Here is a 27,830-nt window from a genome sequence, read left to right as displayed (position 1 = left end):
TTCAATCAGCTGGTGTATGGTGCCTGGTTGGTGACCCAGTGTCTGAGAGACCTCAGGGGTCCAGGTTAATGGAGACTGCTGGTCCTCCTACAGGGCCGCCCTCCTCAGCTTCTTCCAGTTTTCCTCTAATTCAACCACAGGGATCAGCAGCTTCTGTTGATTGGTTGGGTGCAAATACCTGCATCGGACTCGTTCTGCTGCGTCTAGTACAGGCAATGTCTTAGTTAATGCTCAGGCATGATCACATGACCGGGAGACAAAACACTCATATAAAGATGAGAGCGCTGGCCCAGCTCATGCCTTAGTGTGTTTAGAAAATTACCTATCTTCCACTACGTGTGTCTTTCATTTTCACTTTTTTAACAGATTAAAGGTATCCTAACTTTATTTTTTAATTTAATTTTATTTATTTTTTTACTTATTTACTTAATATCCCACACACTGCCCCCCCTCTCAGTAATCTCCTCCCAGTGACCCCCCTCCCAGAATTCTTCCCCTATGTCCTCCTCCCCTTCTCCTCTGAACGGGTGGGGGTTCCCCCTGGTTATTCCTCCCACCCTAACACTTTAAGTCTCTGTGAGGCTAGGTGCTTCCTCCCCCACTGAGGCCAGACAGGTCAGCCCAGTTAGAAGAACATATCCTATGCATAGGCAACAGCTTTTGTGATAACCCCTGTTCCAGATGTTTGGGATCCACATGAAGACCAAGCTGCACATCTGCTACATACGTGCAGGGAGGCATAGGTCCAGCCCGTGTATGTTCTTTGGTTGGTGGGTCTGTTGGTCTTCCTGTAAGTTCCTATCCTTCCCTTCAGGGCCCGAAATCCTTCCTGCTATTCTTACATCATCATTTCACTTTAGGTTTAAATTTATGGTGCTAAGGCTTATAACATGATTACTAAAAAGCTGACAGTTTAATGATAGTTACAATATTCCTAATACACACACACACACACACACACACACACACACACACACACACACACACACACAAGAAATCCCCCTTCTAAACTTACTGGAAGGAAGGGAAAAAAAGGAAGAAAGGAAGGAAGGAAGGAAGGAAGGAAGGAAGGAAGGAAGGAAGGACAGACTCGATCAGGACTCAGGGAATACCTGCAGACTGCTGAGCACCTCAGAAGTGCTCTCCCATGGGTGAGCCCCCCCACCTGACTATCAGGGAGAGACCGCCAGGAACTGTCTGGACAAAGGCGGCACAGTGATGCCTGGGAACCGGTCTGTTCCGGCCCAGAGACAGACCAGGTCACCACCATCAGTACTCACTGCCTGTCAGCAGAGAGCCGAACACCCAGGAGCAATCATCTTCCTGAGCCCAAGGGCCCTCAGACTCACAGGAGACACAGGCTCCAGCCAGAGACAACAAGATCACCTAACCTCACAGATAACAAATGGCAAGAGGCAAGCGCAAGAACCTAAGCAATGGAAACCAAGATGACCTGGCAACATTAGAACCCAGTCTCCCTGCCACAGCAAGTAGTGGATTGCCAAACACCAGAAAAACAAGATTTGGACTTAAAATCGTGTCTCATGTTGATGATGGAGGTCCTCGAGAAGCAAAAGAGAAACTCCCTTAAAGAATTACAGGAGAATACACATAAACAAGTAGAAAGGGGCTGAAAGGGGTTGCAACCTCATGGGAAGAACAGCATTATCAACCAACCAAACCCTCCACAACTCCCAGGATCTAAAACACCAACCATTGAGTACATAGGGAGAGACCCATGTCTCCAGGTGCATATGCAGCAGAGGACAGCATTGTCTCGCATCAATGGGAGGAGAGGCCTTTGGTCCAGTGAAGGCTCGTTTTCCCAGTGTAGGGGAATGCCAAGGTGCTGAGGTGGAGAGGGCGGTTGGGAGAGGGAGCACCTTCATGGAAGCAAGTAGAAGGAGAGGGAAGATGAGGGGGCGGGTTGTTAACATTTGAAATGTAAATACAGAGAATATCCAATAAAATAATTTATAATAATATTAAAAAAGGAAAAGAAAATTACCGCAGGTGTCTTAATTAATTGATTAATACAATAGATATTTTATTACTTTAGCATATGTAGATATGTGCTGGGGACTAGAAATTAAACATAAACGCATAAAAAAGAAAGAACAGAATTGAAAAACACCCATGTTAAGCAATCAATTCTTTCAATTACTTTGGCATATTTTATTTTTCAATGCACATATAATTACTAAAACCAAAATTACTAAAACCAATTTCAGTTTAATTACTTGCTTTTCTTCAATTAACTTTCCCCTAGGATTAGATATTCTTCAAAAAAAATTTTAAATAGTTGCGCAAGATCTCACTCAATGGCTATGAAATGCTGTTTAACTGCTTCCATATTTCAGAATACAAGACAGATTCAAATTTTTCATTGGTAGAAAATATTTTGTGCTGAAATATTCATATGCATATTAAAGTAAGAAACAGTATATAATCTTTGATAATTTCATGTCATAACAGTGAATTTACATAATTACTCCCACCTAAGGAACATTTGTTATTTCTTTAGAATGTATTGTTTAGAAGTCAAATTAATAGTTCTACAATATATAATCTTTCTTTCTTACAACTTTATTTTAAAAAAACAGAGATACATGTACAGATTTTTAAAAGCATTTTGGCATAAAACTATATGAATATATTTTTGTCAGTACTTGATTTTTTTTTAAGGTTTGATAGTATGCATTGAAATCTTACTAGTTACAATGAGCATAAAGTACATGTAAAACAAAATGTAACATGGAAATAGTCAAAGATTTTTTTTGGTGTGTATAGATTAAACATAATGATTTTTAAAATACCAAAAATTGCCACAAGGCTATCTTCTTAGCTCTTGAGTTATTAATGAGTAAAGGTCTAGGTGTACCTCACTCTGAGAGGATGCTATACACTTATAAGGTTCTCTATAAAGATCTTCTATAAACATTGCTAGGTCCAAAAACCAATGTACAAGTTTGGCCGCGTGTGAAAGGCACACACGTTCGCAGAACCTCACCATGACGAATGTTACAACATTTGTACCCCACAGTTAGGGACATCGAGAAGGGGATGAAGGAGGTACAACATTTACAGTTGTTTCTTAAACATAATAAAGCAGTTTTCTACACGTAAGGTCCAGCCACGTGATGCTTGGCATCTAATGAAACACCTCAAAGTTTACTCTGACTCCCAAGCCCAGTGACTAGCAGGCCCCAGGGAACACAGGCGGCTAGGCCTTGCTAACCTCCATGGAGGGGCCCTCTGGGGTTTGCTGACACCATCTATATTTGGTGCTCTAAGAATTTAACAAGCCATGTTAACCGTGAATCTGACAGGTGGATTTACTGCTGTACAAAAACCCGCTATTGGAAACCAGCTCGCTTGGGGTATGTGAAAAGAGGGGAAGGGGGGGGGGGCTAAAGGACCAGCAGGGCCCTGCGGGCATGCCAGGAAGTGCAGTGGCCTCTTACCCAGTGATGATGATTTCAGAGTCACTTGTGGGTAATGAGCGGCTGTGTGCCAGGTGTCAAATTTAAATTTCTTCCCAATGGTCTCTGCTTTAGCACATGTCATGTGTACTTTACATGTGCTGTAAACAGCAAGTGACAGGGGTGGGGATCCCCAAGTGGTGGGGACGAGAAAGCTGGGGGGCTGCTCATTACTTCTAATGGGGGGAGGGAGGCTAATTGTAGTTGCAGTAAACAGGCAAATGATCAAAAGTTTGCCTTCCCGAGCCACAGAGGCAGTAAACAGGCAATTCAGCTGGCAGCACCCCCTTTCTAGAACAGCTATGTCCATGACACCCAGGAATAAGAAGTACCTTTCTTTTTTTAAACATTATTTGTTTTATGTATGTGAGCACACTGTAGCTGTCATTAGACACACCAGAAGAGGACATCAGATCTCATTACAGATGGTTGTGAGCCACCATGTAGTTGGTGGGAATTAAACTCAGGACCTCTGGAAGAGCCTTCAGTGCTCTTAACCACTGAGCCATCTCTCGAGCTCCCCATCCTCACCCCAGGAGCACCTTTCATTCTTCTCTGCTTCCTGACTGTGGATACAATGTAACCAGGGACTTCACACTCCCACCGCCAAATCTCTCCAGCATAGCAAACTCTTCCCCTACAACTGTAAGTCAAGATAAACCCTTCTCCTTTCACCTGTCTCTGTGGGTTTTGTTTTGACAGGAACGGTTACTAATCTAAGGATTTTAGAGATAGCTCCGCGGATCAGGTGCTTGTCATGAGACGCTCAGTTCTAAGTTCTTATCTGTAGCAGACAAAGCCCCCTGCCCTGTAGCCACATGTGTCTGTTAACCCATCGCTGGGAGAACAAAGACAAAAGCACATCCCTGAAGCTCACTGGCCAGCCAGTCTAGCCAATCAGTGGGCTTCGGGTTCAGTGAGAGACCTGTCTCAAAAGATGGAGCAACTGAGGAAGACACTCAACAGTTATCCCTGCCCTCAGCCCACAAGCATGCACACATATGTGTGTACCTGCACCTACAGGTAAGCATGCATACCCACATGAAAACCTATTCATACAAACATCTATATACATACATCATGAGGGTATGCCGTACACACACACACACACACACACACACACACACACACACACGCCACACGCACACGCACACGCACACGCACACACGAGTAACAGAAATCTATATCTGTTGAGAATATTGATCATAAATATATAACTGATCATGATATTGAATATATAAAGTATTCAATATTTATATAAATATATATATACAATATAAATAAAACTGGAAAAAAGATCAACTACTTCTTACGACTGATTTACATTTCCCCTTATTTATGACCTCTGAGCTCCAGCAAAATCTGTATTATTTTACAGAACTTAAAGGCATATTTTTTGATTTTGCACTAAATAAAAATGACTGATTCACTTTCAGACTGGCCAGACTGGGCACTGTGGCTGTCCATTCACAGGTGACAGCATTCAGTGGAAATGATGCTTTCTAACCCTTTGCTCTTACAGCCACGACATCTGACTTTCTCGTATGTCTTGGTCATAGTACAAATAAATACAATCATTGGTACTAAACAGGGCACCTTCCTGAACCTGCTCCAAAGTCTACAAACATTGTCCTTACAGGGTAGTCTCAGGCACATTATATTACTTTTAAAAAAAATCTCTAAAATGCCTAAGCATAAGTAATTGTTTAAAAAAAAAAAAAAAACAAGTAAAAAAGAAAACAAACTAAATGCAATCAGTGGGTCATAAGCTTAGTACAGTTATCATGTAAATTGACCATAAAAATGAGTATGAGAATTGGGTGGGAAACAGTGAGTCTGGTTGTGAATAAGAAAGCAGGCTGAGCAAGCCAGTTAGTAACATCCCTCCATGACCTCTGCATCAGCTCCTGCTTCCTGACCTGCTTGAGTTCCAGTCCTGACTTCCTTTGGTGATGAACAGCAATGTGGAAGTGTAAGCTGAATAAACCCTTTCCTCCCCAACTTGCTTCTTGGTCATGATGTTTGTGCAGGAATAGAAACTCTAAGACAGTGGGAATCAGAATCAGAGAGAGGCATTTCCAGGAATCGGGATAGATCCACAGAAATGAGAATCATTATTTCCTGAGAGGGAGACGGAAAGAGGCAGCTCTGGGAGGGGATGATGAAGTGATAAAGTTGGTCAGGGACACCTTCAGATCCATTAGCATCACAGTGGCTCTCCCTAAGTTAAGTGTAACTGCAAAGAGCCCACTGACATCCAGGGTCAAAGTTCACAAATTCCAGATCTTTAAGGAGCCAGGCAGTCCATAAAAATAAACACTGAAATAATGGAGAGATAAGGACTCTGGCTGGTTGGGCAGAAAGTCTTCCATGGAAACTAGAAGCCACTACTAGGATGATCAGCGTAGCCATTGAGGATCTGGGCACAGGGGCTTCATGTCTTTCAGTTTAGAAGAATCTGGATGCGTTTTTTTTTTTTAAGATTTATTTATTTTATGTATATGAGAACACTGTTGCTGTCTTCAGACACACTAGAAGAGAGCATTGGATTCCATTACAGATGGTTGTGAGCCACTATGTAGTTGCTAGGACTTGAACTCAGGACCTCTGGAAGAGCCTTCAGTGCTCTTAACCACTGAGCCATCGCTCCAGTCCCTGGATGCTTTCTAATAGCTAAATATTAGAAAAAGACATTTCAGCAGCTACTAAATTCTACTAATGAGAGTTTGACTAACTAGAGGTTTTATTTCAGGACTTAACAGTAACGTTAATTCATTGATATACAGCACCAAGGGAATTTTTCTTAGCATTTCTCTCAGTTTACTTAATAACAAAAGCCTTTCTTTCCATACCCCACCCCCCAGGGACAAGCTTTACTTGTGGAATGCTAGCTTAGGAGAAAGCCTTAGATGTATAATAAACTCCATTGTTAATTTGTTTTGGAAGGTTCATGGCTTGCTTACTTAGTGACGCTTGTGAGACATGGCAGGTCACACACAGGCCACTGCGTTAGTTAGGCGTCCTGCCACCTTGCAACAGAGTGGAGGAGAACGTCTAGTGGAGAAGGTACTGGAGCCTTCGAGCTTCTTAAGGACTACGTGGACTGACCCTTCGTCCTATCAGCAGAGCGAGAAACACTTAGCAAAAGCCCAGCACCCTGTCTCTTTATGCCCCCAACACCTTCCGTCTTTCATCTGCTGCGCTACGTCACTTAGACACGGCAAAGAAAGCCAAGTGCTACTATTCACAGATGTTCTCTGTCTTATTTATCCACGAAGAAGAGAGAGGAAGGCAAATAAATCTGCCATAGAAAATTTGTAATAAAAAAAAAAAATGACAAGACTAATACCAGCGCAGGTCTGCAAAGACACCACTTAGCAAAGTTTTCAACACAATGCAAACCAACCTCGTAGATTGACAAAGGAAACAATATAAAAACACCAAGTGTTACCCAAGATCTTCGAGATAAAGTCAGTGAAAGAGTCGGGAAGTCATTCCGAAGGCCCAGGAAGACTGTCTCCAAGCCAGTCTTTGATACGAATGCAGTGTTAGAGGGTGGGGGTGGAAGAAGATAAGACATACAGATAGATGGTGCAGATTTCGGGAATTAGAGCAGGCAATATAGGTACTGTGAAATGGGGCTGCACCCCACTACAGTCTCCTCTGGGCATCCACCCTATAAGGAAAGCTGGCTTTATCTGTGTGGAGAACAGGAAACCATTGGAAGGTTTCATGACTGCCATCTTCAGGAAATTTGAATGATGGGGTCCTGAAGGTACTGGTGAGGCAAGAGACCTCCGTGGCAGCTGGGGAAGGTGACCAGAGTCTGGGCTGGTGATCGGACAGTTGGAAGGGAAGAAAATGATATTCTAGAGGAAGAAATAATCTATAGAATTAATTCTATGGACTACGGAGGAAGCTAAGGAGAAAGGCATATAACGTGTGTTGTGTCACTGAGGCTGGTTTACATCAATCACAGTCAGAGAGTGGGATGTCTAAGCAGAAATGTTAGCTCATCAGCAGTTCACCTAGAACCTGTGAACTAAATAAGGTGCATTAAGGTACTACCGTATTCTCTGCCTTATGCTAAATTGTTCACACATGTGACCCGGAGAAAGACAGAGGTGAACTGTTCAACACAGCTGTATTTGCACAGGTGCCTGTGAAATCAGGAGGAAGAGAAGATCCACAGAAAACTAAGGTATCACACTTTCTCTGGGTCCATTACTCGGTAGATGCACAGAAGAGTACTGTACTGAGCCACTGCACATGCCGAACCTCCAGGCTCTCCACATCCATCCTGAGTTTTAGGTAGTGCTTGAGATAAAGGGGAAACGGACCTGCCTTTATTCCTTACCATGCTCCTCTTTGAGGGGGGTGAACAGATACAAAATAGCAGTCAGTAAGGAGAGAGGAATGCCTTTGGGAGTGTTTCCACCTGCTGAGATATGCAGGGACAAAAGTATTTAACTGTCACTGTAACAATTAGTAGGCACCTGGAAAAAGTAACCCTAGCATGGAGTTCCATATGTAGACCAGGCTGGTCTTGAACTCATAGACATCTGCCCACCTCAGCTTCCAGAATGCTGGGGTTAAAGGCATGTGGTACACAGTGGTTCCCCATCCAAAAACAAACAAAACCAGCCATTTGTATATTGTCTATTGTCTAAAATTCATGATCAAGTCACACACCTTCTTTTCATCCCGGGACTTTCCACTCACAAGCCCACCCGGCACCAAGGGTCTCCGGTGTCCCTGGTCATTTGCAGACAGGGCCTGGAGCGCAGGTGCAGCAGGCCTATGAAGGCCTGACAGCTGTTTTTATAGTAGTCATCAGTCTTTTATTTACCACAGGTCTCCAGGGTGAGCTGAGTCAATCCCTTCCTGCCCCTTAGCAACCACGAAGGCCATGCGACTTAACAATTTCTCAGTTTAAATGCTCAGAGGAAGAAGAAGAAACACGAAGAGTCCTTCACAGGAAAGAACCGAGAGGCAGAAGGGTGGACTCGCTAACTTAGAGGGCATGCAAGCACGCAGTACTTATGTGACACCAAGTGTTCCCATCCACGGTACTCTGAGCCTCTGAGAATCTACAAAGGGAGTGCATTAAATGGTATACCCAGCAGGCAATCACAGGTTGAGTGAAGGACAGAAGTACTTCTGAGACAGTGTATACACATCCTCTTTGAATACCGAAACAAAGGTACCAGGATTAAAAACTTCCCAAAGACTAGAAATACCTGCATTAGGGTCTGTAAAAAGTACACACATAAGAAATCACCAGTCTGTACAGGCTGCCCTGGGATTTCTCATGGTAGCTGTCAGGGGTGTGCTGGGAGGGCTTGGGGTTGGGGGTTCTCTCAAAGGCACCCACAGAAATGCATTCCCACTGCTGTGAGTCCATGTCTGAGCTGTCCACTTAAAATGCATATACAATAAGTTACTGGTGGCTGTTGCACAGTCTGGCACCATGGCTAGTGCCTATAATTGCTATACTCGAAGGCTGACAGTTCAAGACCGGATTGGGCTACATAGTAAGTTCCAGACCAGCCAGGCATGTGAGATACTGTATCTAAATTAATTAATTAACTGATTGATTAATTAATTAATTAATTAATGATGCATACATCTCTTTAAATTAGGCAGTAGTCTCTAAGTATTTGAAACAGGAGAGGAGCAGAGATGTGAAGGATCGTGTCACACTCGTCACTAAGTAAAACTCACAAAGGAAAATTCCCATAAAAGGGTGACAATGCACTTGTAAATTTCCGCAACTTACCGAAGGACTCATTGCAATGGGAAACCGTTAACCCTACCTGTGCTAGGAGCTGAAATACCACTGTTCTGTCAATCGCCAGCACTTATACGTCGGATCCTCACACAACCCTGACAGCACAGTGGTCCCCGAACACGAATGCAGTAATCGCCAGCAAAAGTAACTTGACAGACTGGATCAAATGGGACAGCCAGTGTTTTATCCCCTCAATAAGTTCTGACACCTCTCTGCCTCTGCTGCCTTTGAAAACTCTTCAACCCTTGCAGCTCACAGTTCCCGAATACTATAATTTTATTTGCTTCCTAACTATTGAGTCTGACAGTGGCTAGGTTCTGCACAGCCTCGCAGGGGTCAGGGCTTGTAGAGCCCTATTATTTTGCAGAAAGTCTCCTTGCTGGTCCTTGGGTTCTTTAGCACGTCCATGAAGAAGAGAGACCTGAAAATCACAGTCTTGATGCTGGCTCCACAGCCAGGAGTTCATGGTGAGAAGGTCACCAGGCTTCCTGGGGAAACCCTGCACTCTAAAAGTACAAACACACACACACACACACACACACACACACACACACACACACCAACAAAACGAAACAAAACCAAAACATAACAGAGAAGCCAGTACAACAGCTTCCCACTATCAGACATAGTTACACAAAATAAGAGGGTGACCTGTGGCACAAAGTTCTTCCCAACAAACTTTCAGGCTCAGCAACCCACGCCGTCCAAACAGGGCTCTACTGGCAGAAAATGATAAAAAGCACCAAAATCTTTTCCTACCTGTCTGCTTTCCCTCTGAGAAGATGTTGAAGATGAGGCACTTCTATGGGTCGGAGTAGATGTTTTATGAGCAGGGGATATGCCCTTCTCGTCTGAACTCATGGCTGCAGTTCGTCTAGGGATGTGCACGTGGGATCATCCCAATCTTCCTTCCAGTTCCCAGACAAAGAACCAGACAACTAGTGGCTTTAGTCCATCTCCCTTGGACCGGACCGGACGAGGAAGCTCGGGTCTCTGCTGGCGAGTCCAAACTACCTAAAAACAAAACAAACCAAAAGTTTCCTGTAGTTTAAAAAGAAATAGCAATCACTATATTTAGAGGGAAATTAATCTGCATTAATGGAGGGAAGAAGGCACACTCAGAGACTCTAGGTTGGAGATGTAAGTTACAGCTGATGGGAACACAGATCCATAGATAGAATGGTTCGCACATGAATTCTGAAGTGTCTATATGTGTACAGAATTTGGAAGATGCCTATAGTCATATTGAATTTCTAACACTATGCCAACAAATCATGTGCACTTGAATGTGTTCATTAGGATTTTAATGTTCACCTACTCACAGACAATAATCAAACAACAATCCCTTGGGTGGGGCAGGTACCTCAGTGGTAGAGCCCTTGTCAAGGGTAAGCAAGGCTCTGGGTTCACTCTGAATGCCAAAATAATAATAATAATAATAATTAATTATTGGCATAAAAAGAACAATCCCAACAATTAAGAGATTTTTTTTTAATGAACTTGTAAACCTGGATGTTCTAATGGCTGAAACTTCTAATACTTTTCTTGAAATTTTAAATTTTCTGCCATTATAGTAAGAAATAAAAGTCTGCTTAGTTGAGCTAGAGCTCAGGAGTTAAGAGCCCTAGCTGCTCTCCCAGGGAAGCCAAGTATGATTCCCAGCACTGACTTGGTGTATTACTTTCTACGACTCCATTTTTAGGGAATCCAGCTTCCTCTTCTGACCTGCAAGGGCACCAGGTATGCACATGGTCCACAGACATGCATGCAGGTAAAGCATCCACATACATAAAAATAAAATCTAAAACTCTTTAAAAGAATTAAACTGCTTAGCATCCAAACTGTAAGACAAAATCTCAAAGCAAAATTAGCCTCTGTAAATCATAAATTCAAAGATCGCAAAAGCTCTTTGGTTAAACAGCAGTAAGGTTTCATCTTTGACTGGCAAAAGGCAGTTAAACAAGCCAGCATCTGACAGATGATCGTCTAATCTGTTCAAGGAAGGCAAACTAATAAGTGTGAATAAAGACCCTGAAGCCAATCCCTGGTGTCTGGAAGCAGGAAAGTGAGAAGGCTATTTAGATCCTTGATTCTAAGTACTTTGTTTTCCATTCCAAGATGTTTTACAAGTAGATGCTGGCACTTGAGCCAAAAGTATGGCAGTTTTGCGATTATGTTCAAGTGCCCCCGGGGAATGAGGCTGAAAGGCCCAACTCATTAAACCATATCCACCCAAGAAGTAAATTCAATCCAAGTTTCTAACACACATCCTCCCTCCTTCCTTCCCCAACGTCTCCTGTTCCTCCTCTATCTATTTATCTATCTATCTATCTATCTATCTATCTATCTATCTATCTATCTATCTGTTATTATCTATCATTTACCTACCTATCTATTAATACTACTGTTAATAACTTATTTTAATTTAACATGACATTTTCAAGGTAACTTTTTGTGATGCAAGGGTCCATGCTCAGTCTGATTGTATGATGAATTTGAATATTCAAGAAAAAGAAAAGCAATGGAGGAAGAATGAAATGTATCCCAAGGTCCTATCATGAGGTTATTGTTGTTATCTATGAGTTTGGAATCTCTTGTGATTTTAAACAAAAGGTTCTGTGTGACTTTTCCTGGTTTATCTGAGCAACTCACCTCAGATAAGGAACCAGAGATAGATCAAAAGTAAAGTGAGTTTACTGGGATTATTGATGGGAGTTTGGGTGAGGAGTTACATAAAGGCAAATGATCAACCCAAAGCAACTGTACCAGCAAAAAGCCCACCCTAGTAGAGGTAACGTTCATCAAACTAGGTCCCTCCAGCACCCTGTACCGCTTGAAGGTGTCTTGGCTGGTGGGACTGTCCTCTCTCCAAGGTTACTGCTGACATAACCTTGACAAGGGGCCTGGTGGATCTTGGAAGTTTCAGGAACTTCCTGAGACTTGTAAGTTTTATTTCCTTCATGGATCTTAGGATCTTAGGAACCTCTCTTCAAGACAAAACATTTTAACTGGGCAGAAACTGACCCCCAACAAAAGCATTTCAAGTATCCAGTATCAAATTCAAATATTTTTTTAAATTTCATCCTAACCAGGCATTAATCAAAGGTCTGAGTACCGCCTCTATTTTTAATGCATTATGAAAGAAATTTTAAATCCTGTTTGGAGTTTGAAACTGCCAATTCTTTATTCCTAAAGTGTAGAATTTACTGCACCCAAAGAACGATTTGTTTCATTTCCAGTGAAACACATTTTCAGAAACTGCCTAAACAGTGTTATAAACTCAAGATCACACACTTTAAAGGCATCACCAACACAATTACTATACTCAACACAAACCACTATGATTGAAAATGACAGTGATGCAAGAGCAGAAACCCTCATTTTTCTCTCAGTTCCCCTCATATATGCAGGAGCACAAGCATTGTAAAGTTCTGTGACATTTGCTTTTATTTACATGGGGGAATATACAATTCAGAGGTATACAATTTATGACCCAAGGACCAAAGCAGGGAAACCTGTAGAACTAAGTGTTCATAGGCATAAATTATATGTGACCAAAAAAGCATGTGAAAGGAAAGGACTCAGCCGGGCTAAGTGAGGCTGTGTGAATAAAGCTCTGGGCTCACTGCCGGCCGATTCACTCATCCTCCAGACTGGGTATACAGTGCATAGAATCTCTGCACTGTGCCCAGCAGAGCAGCAGACCCCGTGAAAGAGGAGCACCCAGCCTTGACAGAAGCCCTTACACTGTTGCAGATAGATGACAGTCACTGTCCCTCAAATGCCTTGTTCAAAGGAAGTCACATGACCCCACTCAGGTGTGTGGTATAGGAAATCAGCTCCCCAGGAGAGATGAAGGAAGTCGGGATAATGTAAGTCATTATAAAAATAAAGAAAAATACGAAGTGCTTAAGTGATAGATTATTGATTTGAAACAGCACGCTGTTGAGCATTCCTACGATTGTGCTTGGTTAAAACAGAATAAAAAAAAATGTTAGCAAGGGCTCTATCTTTACTTGTTGAAGAGAGTCTATTCAGAACCAGCACAGGTTCCAACAAAACAAAATTCCAGCAGAGTGAATTTGAAAAGGCGAATTTGAGTGTGAAGCAAATACCATTGACACAAATGCTCTATTGACGATGGTCAGAGCGCATACAAAAGAAATAAAATCAAGGTCTCCCCACCCCCACGCATGTCTCAAACATCTGTGACAAATTAATTCATATACATAATGAAAACAGAAAGTTTATTCAAAGTAAAAGGAGGGAGCTGTGGAACACAAGTGTTTTCAAAACACGTAAGAAAAGTGCAACTTTGGCAGAGCCAAGGCAGGTTTGGGGACAACGGGATTGACCTGGTTGAAGAACTTGAAGCTGGTATTCGGTAATTAAAGGGGTGCTAATGCAGTTCAAGGCTCTCCAGGAAATACATTTTACCTTGTTACCTTTTACTATTATTATCCCTTAGAAGTCTGTTTTCTAATGAGAGACAGAAAAGGGGTGGACCCAGATGGGAGGAGAGATGGAGAGAAACTAGGAGAAACCATAATAAGTTTATATATTATCTGAGGAAAAAATATTTTCAATAAAAAAAAGATAAAATGTTAGAAATGGTTAACAAAAAAAATAACCATACAGGATGAAAACAAAAAAAAACAAAAAAAAACAAAAAAAAAAAAAAAACACAAAACACAAAAGGGTTAGGGAAAGGAAGGAAGGGAGGGAGGGAGGGAGGGAGGGAGGGAGGGAGGGAGGGAGGGAGGGAGAAAGGAAGGAAGGAAAATACACAAAATTACAGAAATTCTCTTGCAAACAAACCAACAAACAAAAGGTCAAGGAGACAGAGGCTGATCCGGAGCCGATACCCGAAGCATCTCACCGAATTCACAGATAACAATGATCCTGAACAACGACTGAATGATATCCAAAATGTTTCCAAACATAAAAACTTGGTCACACTTCAACAGGAAAATGAGGTAGAAGAACAACTCAAAACAAGACCCCAGTGAAATTACTGAATTCGGATAGCACTGTGGGAAGCAATTCAATAAATTAAAATTTAATCATAGTGTAAGAGCAAGAACAGGCTCTGAAAGCCCACTTTTCTAACTACCTCTTAGGTTGAGGAAAAAGAAAATAAGTGACATTAAAGAATATTTGGAAACGGGTAACAGTCAGAACCCACAGCACTCACCCCTGCCCCCCACGCCCCCGACTCTGCCATCTGTCTATTCGGTGGAGTGACTTCCCCACGTACAGCCTTAACCATTCCCATTACTAAACATAAAAGAATAAAAGCAAATTCCATGCACTAATAAACTGACAAAATTAGATATCATATCTAGAGAATAAATATGTAGCTGAATATTTTTTAAATAATTCAATCAACAAATCGAAGAGTCGTTTCTTTAAATTAACAAAAGTGTGCTGAATAAGGAATGATGAGAAGAGGGAGCTACAGATCGAAAAATAAAGGAAAAGCCAACAAATAGAAGATGTAGACCTGAGAAACCACGGTTACAGTTTATAACAACAAAGATTAATAAGTCAAAATAAAATATCCTAGAACCATCCCAGTAGATTCAAAGTATCCCATCCATTTAGAATCCATTACCAATATAGAAAGTATAAGACTATATCCTTATATGTTGGTAGTATTTCTGTAAAAACATAAACAAAACAAACCCCACACACCGGTCAATCCAACTCAGGCTTAACAGCAAAGAGTAAAACTATTTCCATTGACATCAACTCACTGATGTTGGGGTTTGCCTGCTTAACACGGTCCTTAGCATGCTAGCCAGTGAGTGAGTCACATAATGTCCATCTGCAGTGCTCAAACAGGGCTGGGGAGCATGCTCAGTGAGTCAGACAGCAGGATGTACCAACACAGAAGGCAGGTGTGCGGTGTAATCCCAATGTTACTGGGAAGAGGCAGGAATTACTTGGGGGTTTAGTGGTCCACTCTAGATTGTGACTTCCGGTTCAGTGGACCTTGTTTCAAAGAAGACATAGAAGTCACAGAAGAAGACATCTAAACACTGACTTCTGGCCACCATCAGCACACACACAGTACACACCCACCCACTGATGGCCTCCATGGACACACACACACACAAACACACACACACAGTACACACACACCCACTGATGGCCTCCATGGGCACACACACACACACACACAGTACACACACACCCACTGATGGCCTCCATGGGCACACACACACACACACACACACACACACACACTCACTAATGGCCTCCATGGGCACACACACACACACAGTACACACCTACTGACATACACAGAAAGAAAAAGCATGTGGTGCTGGAAATTAAGGAATATTTTCTGAGTAAAAGAATTAATTTGAGGACAGAGACTGTACCTCAGTGGCAGAGAGCTCGTCTGGCATCATGCATGGGGCTCAAGGTTCAATCCTCAGTATTATTGGGGTAGGGGGAAGCTGTGTGTGTGGTTAAAACATGAAATTCAAAGCACATACAGTAGCTCACACCTGTACTCCAAATGCTCAGGATGCAGGAACATTTTGATGAGTTTGAGGCCAGCCTGAGCCATCATACAATGAGTTCCAGGACATCCGAGGCTGAAATTAGATCCAGTCTCAAAACAAAAGCAAAAGTTTCCCAAAACAAGACAATTCAGAAGGACATAAAAATATACATGGAATGATCTCTCGAGTACACATAGGGATTCCTAGTCTCACTGCATTTTCTAAGCCTCAACTTTGTTCTGAGTGCTGTACAAACAGTTTACCACCTCAGCATCAGCCCGGGGCTTGCAGCCTCCTCTTCGTATGAACGATGCAAGTGAGGCCAGAAGGCACGAGACACCAAACAGGGGCTGCAGCCTCCAGACAGCCGTGGCACACAGACACACAGGTGTGTCTGATGCCACACTGTTGACTCAAGCATATGCTCAGAAGGAAAGTGAGGGGTGTGTTCCAGGACACCTCAGTCATGAGCTGTGTGCAGCCATCACATTTGATTTTGCTATGAGGGTGCAGGTGCTAGGAATGGAATGTGGGGCTTTGCCCACACACCACGCAAGCGCTCTATGCTGAGCTACAGTCTCGGCTCTCGGCTTTCAAATCTGCTGGGTGGGAAAAGAATAAAGTAGGGAAGAGAAGAAGAGCTGAGAAAGGATCTGAATTTTACATTTGGATCCGCTTTAAACCCGAACTAAACATTATAAAACCCTTGATTGACCACACGCTCATGTGCAAAAACAAACACGTAAGACAAAGGAAGAAAGATATTCTAAAAAATAAGAGCAATCCTATTCGGCCACACATTCAAGCTGGCTAGCAGCTCAGGGCATGCAGACAGATCAGTGGAATAACGCTCAGATCCTTCTACTGCCAACCAAAAAAAAATCAGTGAATATACTATTTTCAAGGAGCCATCAAACTATCAGAAGAGAAGCTGAATGATATATTACCTTGAGCCAAATATATTGAGAAAGCCTTTAAACTTTTAAAGGTAAACTAAACCCTGTAAAAACACTAGAAAAAAAGTTTTAGATCAACATGAGTCATGCTGGAGGAGAAAATAACTTGTTAGTAATGGTAGTTGAGCTCCTCCCCCCATGCTGAGATGAGTGACACCCCCCCCCCAAAAAAAGCCAACTACAAAAAAAATATTAATTTGACAAGGGGTTAGTGATTTTAGTATCTAAAAGTACCTGCAAATCAATAAGATAAAAGTGGTAACAACTCACAGAATAGCAGATTCCACGAAGGAAATAGCATAAAAAAACCAAACAGATCTGACCCAATGAGGAAAGGAATTCCTTGTTACACTCTGTGTGTGGCTTCCCTGCAGTAAAAGGCTGTAGAACAAGGTCTCCTTTCCTTATCCTCCATCAGCTCTCCTTTTTCTCATTATGGTTTGGTTTGGGGCTTTCAGATAGGGTCTCATTTTGTAGCCCGGGCTAGCCTGGAACTCCAGATCCTCCTGCAGAAGGCTCTGTGTGCTGAGGTTCACGGTGAAGGCTCTGTGTGCTGAGGTTCACGGTGAAGGCTCTGTGTGCTGAGGTTCACGGTGAAGGCTCTGTGTGCTGAGTTCACGGTGTGCCATCACACCCACATCATCCTTCTAACCACTCTCAGTCCTCAAAGATTCACGTGCTCAGTGTTCTAATTACTTATGTGTAATTGTTCATGTGGACGTCTCTGAGCATTGCCTTAAATCTGTCATTTTCTAATAACAAATCTCTGTGAAATTACAGTGCGTTGTATTTATCTGAAAACTGTAATGCGAACTAATGCATTATTAATTGGGACATATGGCCCTAAATCTAATCATTGTATTTTCTTTTCAATCTAAATTAATTTTTCTACATGAGATGAGATTTGTGACAATTCAAATGACTGTTAGGAAGACGTGGAGGCATCAGTGACAATGCCACCCTGGAGGTACCCAGTTTCCTCTGATCCCCAGAAGCTAAGACGGGCCAGGCCTGCTAGGATGGGAGAGAGATTTCAGGACTTCTTACTTTACCTCTGACTCTTCCCCCAGGCAATCCTTCTCCGGATGGCAGTAAGCTTTATAATTAACAAAGCATACACTGCCTTTTAAACATTTCTCAATGAGTTCAAAATAATACAAAGAAAGTTTTCCCTGGGGCTGAGCACTGTAGCAATCCCAACATTGAGGAGAAATGCGGGTCTGGGGCTAGACTGGGCTCCAAGGCACCTTACCTCCAAACAAAACAAGAGATAGAGCCGGTGTGGCGATGCACACTTTTAAGCCCAGCAGACGTGTCAGTGAGCTTGAGGCCAGTGGAATTTACACAGTGAGTTCATAGTGAGACCCTGTCTCCAAACAACAGAAGAGGCTTTGTTGGTGCATGCCTTTATCTCCAGCACTGGGAGTCAGAGGCAGGTGGATCTCTGTGAGTTCAGGCCACCCCGGTCTACAGCCAGGGTTGCACGGAGAGACTGTGTTGTCTCAAAAAACAAAACAACAAGAGAACAAACCCCAAGAAAACAAACTCAGATTCCATGCTTGAAGCAACTGCATAATATGTATATAAAAAAAAGATAAAATTCTTTGAGGTCAGAATCCTAAAGAGCAGTGAAGGGAGTGATGGGTTCTGATCATGTATGAAGTGACGGGTTCTGATCATGTATGAAGTGACAGGTTCTGATCATGTATGAAGTGACGGGTTCTGATCATGTATGAAGTGACGGGTTCTGATCATGTATGAAGTGACAGGTTCTGATCATGTATGAAGTGACGGGTTCTGATCATGTATGAAGTGACGGGTTCTGATCATGTATGAAGTGACGGGTTCTGATCATGTGTGAAGTGACGGGTTCTGATCATGTATGAAGTGACGGGTTCTGATCATGTGTGAAGTGACGGGTTCTGATCATGTGTGAAGTGACGGGTTCTGATCATGTGTGAAGTGACAGGTTCTGATCATGTGTGAAGTGACGGGTTCTGATCATGTATGAAGTGACGGGTTCTGATCATGTGTGAAGTGACGGGTTCTGATCATGTGTGAAGTGACGGGTTCTGATCATGTGTGAAGTGACGGGTTCTGATCATGTGTGAAGTGACGGGTTCTGATCATGTATGAAGTGACTGCTCAACGCTTTCCTCCCGTTCATGAAACACTGCACGTTTACTTTGTAAATGAGGGGAAGGGAGCCTAGGAAGGTTATGAACGAAAGTCTCCATTTGGGTGTCCATCTCCTTGCTTTGAGAGCCTCCACAGGAACTCACCTTTTTAAAAGGACTGTATGACAGCTAAGCCTGGCTGTGAACTTGACCACATCTGGAATGCACAACAATCCAGAAACCTGTGATCCAGATCCTGAGGCTGAAAGACACAGGCTTCTGACCCGGATCTTGACAAGGGATATGCTTTGGATCTAGATCTTGAGGCAGTGTGGCCATGAACACATCCGGTCCAGGCAAGGTGCTGTACACCATTAGTCCCAGGAGACTTTGGCAAACAGATCTCTACATTCCAAGCCAGCCTTGGACAAAGCAAGTTCTGAATCCAGGGGTGTGGTGGTACACACCTTTAATCTGGGCCACATCTGTTTTGAGGCCTACGTGAGGACATGGAAGAAGGGAGACTATCTTCACCTGCCTGCACTCACTGCCAGCACATCTGTTGGAACCCACTTCTTCAGGGTTCCGGCGTCTACAGAAGAGCAGCTGAAACACCCAGCCTCGTGGGACTGAGCAACTACTAGATTCTTGGACTTCCCATCCACAGCTGCCCGTTGTTGGGGTAGTTGCAGACTGCAGACTATAAATCATTGCAATAAGTTTCTTTAATATACAGAGGCATTCCAAAACTTCTGTGACTCTAGAGGACCCTGACTAATACTGACCGTTATCTGTCTAGACCAAGAAAACCTTGAGAACAAAGGCCTAGTAATATTTAACATAATGGCATCACAGGACAATGACTCTGATTGACACATGGACCATGGGCCCTTCTGACCTGGGCTGCTCTGGTATCATCCTCTGGTCACTAATTTGTCAAGGCTGGTCTGTCACTATTCATTCATCATTGCGTTTTGACCTTTGCTAGCGTGTTAAAAGGAAGACTGGGCAAAGCCACAGAATGCCTTCCAACAGGAAAAATAACTCTGAGAAATAGTCCCCAGTGATGGGAACAGGCAAGAAACAACAGGGAACAAAAACTTCCCCCTCTACTCTGAAACCTTAAAATTCATAAATTCTTGTCCACTTTATATAAATTTGTATTCAGGAAGCAAGTGACCTTGAAGGTGTCCTGTTTTCTGTCAAAACAACCATTCTCCACATGGAGCTGAGGGGTGCTGAGGGGTCGACTAAAGTTATGAATGTCCCTCAAGTGTCCCTTGCACCCCGCTGACAGAAATAAAAATGCCATAACTACTATAAAAAACAAATGGCTAAGCTGTTCCTTACACGGTTTTTAAGCACTGTTGCCACATGAATAGTTTGATTTGTAGGTAAGTGCCTCCCAAGAGCTGATGGCTGCCACACACACTGTACACTCACATCCAGTGATCAAATCTCAAAATGTAGAAATACCCTCAATATCCACTGAAACAAACATAGACAAAGGAAGTATGGGGGTCATAGGACGGAATATTACTTAGCCTTAAAGAGAAAGTTAATCTTAACATGCACGATATCTTAGTTAGGTTTTTACTGCTATGAACAGACACCATGACCAAGGCAAGTCTTCTAAACATGGCAGCATCCAAGTGGGCATGGTGCAGGCAGAACGAGAGTTCTACATCTTCATCTGAAGGCTGCTGTGGAAGACTCCATACAGCTAGAACTAGGATATCGAAGCCCACACCCACAGTGACACACCTACCACAACAAGGCCACACCTCCTAATAGTGCCACACCCTGGCCTAAGCATATACAAACCATCACACGTGACAACATTGATGTATTAGTAAAGGTTCTCTAGAGACAAAAAACTTATGAAATGAATCTCCCTCTCCCTCCCTGCCCCTCTCATATGACTTAGAGGTTGTCAACTAATCCAACATTTGGCATGCTGTAAATGCTAAGTCCAAGAATCTCGTCCCACAGGCTAGGTGTCTCAGTTAGTCTTCAGTATACACTGAAATCCAAAGAACTAAGCTCCAAAGCCAGTGAAGGAGTGGATGCACTAGTCAGGTGCGTGCAAGCAGGGAAAAAGCAAACCTTCCTTCTTCGATGTCCTCATACAGAGTTCCAGCAGAAGGTGTATCTAGAGATTTGGACTAAAGGCACGCCTCTTCCCTCCTCAAGATCAGAACTAAAAGCTGGTGTCCCCCCATCTCAAAAATCTGGACTAAAAGCAGGTTCGCCCACTTCAAGCCAAGCAGAAAATCTCTCCCAGGCATGCCCTCCATATCTAGATTGCAGTTCCTTCCAGAGATAAGGTCAAATTGACAACCAAGAACAGTTGTCACACTGGAGGATGGGCAGGGCGGGGCTGATGCTGCAGGAGTCCGTTCCTACCAGAGTCATCCAGTTATAGAGAAAACAGGTGTGGTGGTCGCCAGGCGTCTCAGGACTCGGAATACAGAGCTGATACCTAACTGGGCCAGGTCTATAATTCTAATTTTGAAAATGAAAACAGTCTGGAGATGGATGGTGAATTCACTCAGTGCTACAACATGTCACACTTTAAATAGTAAATGATATGTGATATGATGTGTGTGTGGTCGTCACACACGCGCGTGCACGCACACACTATCAGCTACGCTGCCTTGCACCACACACGGACACTATTTTGCACAGCTTTACGCCAGGTTTTTCATCATGTAACCTTCCCTATGACACTCCAGCTTGCACCATGTCCCCACCTCCACGTGTTCTCAGACATGCTCCGCTCGGTGTTTATCGGACCCAATTCTGCAGCACCCCTGGGGGGAGGGGCAGTATGATTTTTTTGTCACTATGGCTATACGTCATGAGCTACAAACACCACCCAGGATGTGCGCCAAGCTCACCACGCATGATACTTAGGTTCCGGCTTCTCCATTAAACCCGTTTCTCGCTGCTGACTCCGTACACAAGCTGCCTGCAGATAACCGCTCTCACGGTGAGGCCTGTGTATCACTGTTAGCGCTTGAGGAGGGCCCAAAATGATCCAAACGAGTCACAAACTCCGGTTTCATATCTGCTCAACAGTCACTGGAGGAAAAGACTATGCAGACTTCAACCTTCCCAAGAGAACAACTCCTAAAAAAAGACTTGCCAGGCGACTAATGGAACCCTGGGGCCTTAGGGCATTGTTAGGTTTTATCCTTTCTCCTGTTGCTTTACCCAGGAGGAACCAGAAGACGTGACAGCATCAGGCTGATAGATTAGCCTGGCTGCATGGAACTGTGGCACCTGGCACCTGCTAATTTGCTGCCCACCATCTAGCTTAATTACAGAGATACTGCCATCCTTCCAGAGTGACAAGATTGACGCTGATGGTTATGCACCTGTCATGGTGTCTACAGTGCTAAGTTGGGGGAACCAGCGTGAACGTTCATTTTTGATTACTGCTCTCTACTGTTAGGTCAGGGATAGAAGGGCTGGCATATGATCTTTCAGCCTCATGAACTTATTTAACTGGGGTATGGCAACCTTTTTGCCTGCTTAGTGCTGAGCTCTGGAACCTATTGTGTGCTCCCTCCTCGGCTCAGGCTTTAGAGGTACCCCTGAGATTATTCATGGTGGGGAGGGGTCTGCATGGCACTATACTGCTCATGAGTACATATATTGGGCACTGATCTTTTATTTCTATGTTTAAAAAAGACCTTCATGGATTATGAAAGTAATCCCAGCTTATATTGGAAATAAGATCCAAACATCAATAAAAGAAAAGAGAATGATCAGATACTACATTAATTATGGTTGCTTTATGCTGAGTTTGATGGTACCTATAATCCTAACACTTGGGAAGCTGAGTTAAACTGTATGTGGCTAGTTTGAAACTAGCCTAGGCTACAGTAGTGACTGAGTGAGCCTGGGATTAACTAATGAGACTCTGTCTCAGAAACACAAAAACCAAGCCAAACAAACAAATGTCCCCCAAACAAAACAAAGCAAAGGGATGGGAGTCCTGATAGCCTGACTATGTGTGTATGAGGTTTGCACAATGATAGTCCTGTAGTCAGCTATAATTCCAACAAACGAAATTCTGTGCTTCTGTATAAATCTGAGGGTTTTTGTTTTCCATCTCTCTGACAACTGTCATTGGGGCTTTCAGGAAATTACATTGAATCTATAGGTTTCCTTTGACAATGCAGAAGGGGAATGAATTTTTCTCTAAGTTAAAATCCTGTAAGGGCAAGAAGAAGACAAGGCAACAGCAACAGAATTTTGGGCGGGAAGTATATTTTATTTATTTGATCAATTAAAAATCTGGAACATATATTTCAAATTGGTAAGAATACAATTGGGCCATGAGGACATCCTGTCACAAAGACAGTGAGTGAAGGAGCTTGGGGACAGTTTGAAATGTCACTTGATGCTGAATCGGGATGAAAGGGCTACTCTCCCCCAAACCCCAAACTTGGGAAACACCACGTATGTCTACCACAAACTGTCGGTAGGTGATCACACAGGGCAGATATGACACTGGAGAGCACACGCCTACCAGACTTGTAAATAAGAAACTCTGAGGGTGGGGCACCACCGTGTGACAGCAAGCGATTCAACTATGGGACAGGTTGTGGTTCTAATTTTTCTTGCCAATTTCAGATTTCTCTATCTCTTCCAACATAATATTTAAAAACAAGCCACAGAACAGAAACAACTGTGCTTGGAAAATATATGAGTTGAGCACTGGAGAGAAGGCTCAGTGGGTAAGAGCACCTGTGCCCAAGTCTGACAGTTTGAGTTTGAGCCTCTGGCATTCATGGTAGAAGGAGAGAACTGACTTATAAGTTTGTCTTATGACTTATCTATCTATCTATCTATCTATCTATCTATCTATCTATCTATCTATCTATCTATCTATCTCTTACACATACACCAATAAATAGGAAAGAACTACTTTTCTAATCAGTATTGACCTTTTTCTTTAAAACCAATTATGCATTATTTGGATAGAACATAAACACTGCCCACTCGATTTATTTCTGCCTTTAAAATAATATCTGAAAATATACCTGCCTGTAGATGCTTATTTCAAAAGCCCGTTTGTCTCTTGATTAGTTTAAAAACTTATGATTTTAAGGTAGGGCTATTCATGGAATAAACTGATACATTTATTCTAAGTATAGAAACCCAGTGAAGACAGTAGTAAAATAATAATAAGGAAAATACAAACTAAGTCAGGAGATCTCAGCCATGACATAAAGGTGAATGCTGGTAATTCTTTTTTTTTTTTCTGAAGACTTTGTTAACATTTGCTGCAGACAGAAGAGCTGTCTCTGAGGCTATGAGAGCAGGAGAGCTGGCCCTGCCCCTCACTGACTGCAGCACCCAGGAGAGCTGGCCCTGCCCCTCACTGGCTGCAGCACTCAGGAGAACAGCTCCTGCCCCTTGTCTGAGCAGCACAGCAGAGCTGACCTTGATGGTGTGGGGGTCTTTATACTTTATGTCTAATGGTGCAGTATGTTCTTAAAACTATAAGAACTATACTCATGGAAAAGGTTTGAAAATGCACTTGCTAAATTATGTAAATAAAATAAAGAAAAAATTGAAAAGGGGGTGGGGTTGGATTGCTGAGAAAAGGAGGCTGTAGCTAGGTATGGTGGTGCATACCTTTGATCCCAGCACTCAGGAAGCAGAGGCAGGTAGATCTCTGAGTTCGAGTCCATCCTAGTCTATATAGAGAGTTCCAGGACAGCCAGAAAGAGAAACTGTCTCAAAAAACAAAACAACCATCTCTGCAAAAGGGGGGGTAAAACCCCCAACTTGCTGATAGAATTCAATTCCCAGCACCCAGATAGCCACAGACACTGTATACATATAGTGAACATACAAACCTATGCGCATAATACACACATATACACATACACACATAATACTCACATAAACACATACACATACATATTGCCATACACATACATAAAACAACAGTAAATAGGTCTTATTTTTTAAAAAAGGAAAGAGACTCTGTCTAGTCTAAACGTGAACAGTGGGACCCAATAATATCTAGAAATCAATAATAATAGGTCCCCAACACTCACCTCCACTCTCTCCTGAACCTTCCGGTGTACGTGTGGCTTCTTCACTTATGTAAACCGGGGCACACTACACTTGATTTGATAGAAAAATCTGGCATTTTATCACTTGAATTTTTCTTTTCAAGTATTTTATTTTGGAGCAACTCTGGATTTGCAGGAAGGTCTCAAGAACATTCTAGAACATTCCATGTGCCCGTCTCCCAGGACACTCTCCAGTTTTTACCGGCTCTTTGGAAATTGAAACAAACTCAAATGCCAAGCCTGCATGTACTGTTGAAGTAAACCCTACCACACTCCCCAATTTCAAAAGTATGAATATTTAGTCAGCAAACGGCTGTTTAGTTCTCAATTCTAACATAAACTCTGAATAGGCACAGCACCTGCCATGTCCTAGCGCAATGCTTTTTTTTTTTTTTCCACTTCCTCCACAGCACCTGGCTCAGTGATTACATCACTGGGTACCAGCTTACTCTCCATCCTCAGAAGCTCCATGTCTTTTCCCCTCAATGCTTTTGTCACCAATGCCCCAGGATTCAGAACAGTGCTTGGTGGACATTGAACAAATACTCAGTAATCTTGGGTTACTGAAAGGAAAGGAAAGAAAGAATGTTTATGTGCGTGTGTGCGTGCATGTGTGTGTGTTAGGGGAGACATAAGGTGCATAATAAAAGATATGTCAATTGAGATGACTCACAGTTCTGAAAGTCTAACCTTATGTTGCCAGTCACACACAGCGGAACTGCAGGAAGCCCGTGGGTTAGTCACAGTACTGTCACTCCCAGGAACACCACTTAGAGCTGCGTGGAAAGCCAGCTCTTTCAAAGCCAACACTGCGCCTCTGTGTTCGTTCACTCAAACAGTGTTTCCTGGCCTTACTCTTTTGTTACACTGAGCCGATGAGATAAAGTTTAGATAATGCTCCAAATTAGAATCATTAAAACGTGAATCATTCTCTGTAAAAGTGGATTTGAGAGAACCCACAAATAGTGGGCACTGTTGTGATTCAGAACAAGGGAACATTGACGAAGCCGATTAAATGATGGCAAGGTGTGGGTGAATGAGGCAGCGACCCCTCCTCACTCCGCTGCCGGCCTCTGAGACCAAAGTTTAGGGAATGAACTGCCAGGCTAGAGAAAGAATGAAGAGAGTCTCAAACAAGGGCCCCTGTGTTCTCTGTGAGTCATTAAATTTCCCATAGCCAAATGGTATAACATATGCAGATATCAACCCTTCATCACCTGAGTGTTCCAAAGAAGAGATAATCACTCCAGAAAAACCAACATGCGTTATTGATTTATCAAATTAAAAAGGGGGGGAGTGCGAATGTGGGACAACATCATAATTCTCCACTACACTCGGAGAACATTCTCTGGTCTGGAGCTGCCCCATGAGGGAGAGCGGACATTAACACATGCATTCAATACGGCACAAACTGATCCCAAGAGTCCAAGGAGCCCACTGTCCCTCCCGGAACATCCCTAGGTTATAACGTAATGAGTTTAAACACCTCAAATTCTCTGCCAAACTAAAGATTTAATAGAATAGCTCTCAATGCCAAGAAATACATTTAATATTAAAACCAAAAGGAGGTTGAAGGAAAAATTCATCTCCTGGCTCCATATATAAATTTGAAAGCACTCATAACGCTAACAAATGTTTTAAAAAAAACCTAACTGTACAGTTAACTTCCTTCTCTACAAAAAAGTAGAGCAATAATTGGCCACTTAAGCCTAAGATTATTAATTTGTAAGCATTTTATATAACCAAAAGGTAAGCAGAATAATTTCATAATATTATTTTGAACCAAAGATTACTCAATGGAAAGAAATATATAATTAAAATTTATTAAAGCTCCATCATGCTTACTCAAGGAAATCCCTAAGAATTCTTAATTTTAGTATGTGCGTTTGCTATTGGCAAAAGTGATGAATCAGAGAACAATTTGACGGAATGAGTCGGAGATCAGACATGTCCAACTCACACAAGTACGGTACAGGAAAGAGAAGCTATGAGAGACAGGGGTAGCAAAGAGAGGGAGATGTGTGGAGTGGAGTGTGTGTGAGTGTATGAGTGTGAGTGTGTGTATAAGTATGTGTGTGACTGTGTATATGTTGAGAATGTGTGTGTGTGTGAGAGTGTGTGTGTGTTTTACAAAGACAGGTTGCAGAGAGAACAAGTTAGACATAGGTAAAGACAGAATGAACCAAAGAATGAGAAAAAGCCAGAAGATTAGAACATATTGCCAAAGTTAGTATGAGGCTGAGCAGAGAAATTCAGACAGAAGCTCAGAGAAGCCAGACTGAATCTGTTAACTTGGAAGATTAGATTGTACAGAGACTAGAAACTTCCAGGCCTTGGCCTTGGGATGGTTAGAACAGAAAGAGAAAGAAACAGCCTGGGCTCAGCCTAAGTATTAGCACAGCTGAGGGGGGAAAGAAGCAACAATCACATCTGGCAATAAAAATTACTTTTACTGCAAACACTGGTGACTCACAATGCTCAGTTATTATTTTTAAAATCTGTTTTGTACTGACGGATACAAGGTCCCTAGAACCAAGAGGAGTTGAGGCAGCCTGTAATTGCAATGAAAAACAGGGCCAAAGAACTAGTGTGCCTCTGGGATGCTCTGGGCTAGCTCTGTGCTGGGGCTGGTCTGTGATGGCTGTGGTGTGCGAGAGAGTTCGGTGTGACTTGGTGACACAGGCTCTCGTTTGCGTCTGTGTGCGTGGGAGCCAACCTGAAGAGCACCAAAGAGCAAAGCACCATCAACGGAGCATCCTCACTAACAGCAAACACTGTAACAGATCAAATATATACCAATATAAAAATATGGAAAATTCATTAATTTACAATTATGCTTTTGAGAAAAAGGAGAACTTCTAAAAATGAAAAGAA

General features: G+C 42.7%; 1 protein-coding gene across 7 annotated transcripts in view; it reads right to left on the bottom strand.

Moving 5' to 3' along the window:
• The window catches only part of OSBPL6 (oxysterol binding protein like 6), a 173,809-nt gene that overhangs the window by 60,640 nt on the left and 85,339 nt on the right, over positions 1-27,830 (bottom strand). For all 7 annotated transcript variants that reach the window (XM_080927891.1, XM_080927893.1, XM_080927896.1 and 4 more), the window contains one exon: positions 10,033-10,287. In XM_080927891.1, coding sequence (XP_080784017.1) covers positions 10,033-10,134 — 102 coding nt within the window. In that variant the 5' untranslated portion in view covers positions 10,135-10,287. The remainder of the gene's footprint in view (positions 1-10,032; positions 10,288-27,830) is intronic.

Source organism: Micromys minutus, assembly GCF_963924665.1.
Source record: "Micromys minutus genome assembly, chromosome: 13".
Lineage (NCBI taxonomy): Eukaryota > Metazoa > Chordata > Mammalia > Rodentia > Muridae > Micromys > Micromys minutus.
Note: the sequence above shows the minus strand (reverse complement) of the source record. Positions and strands in the feature narration are given on the sequence as shown.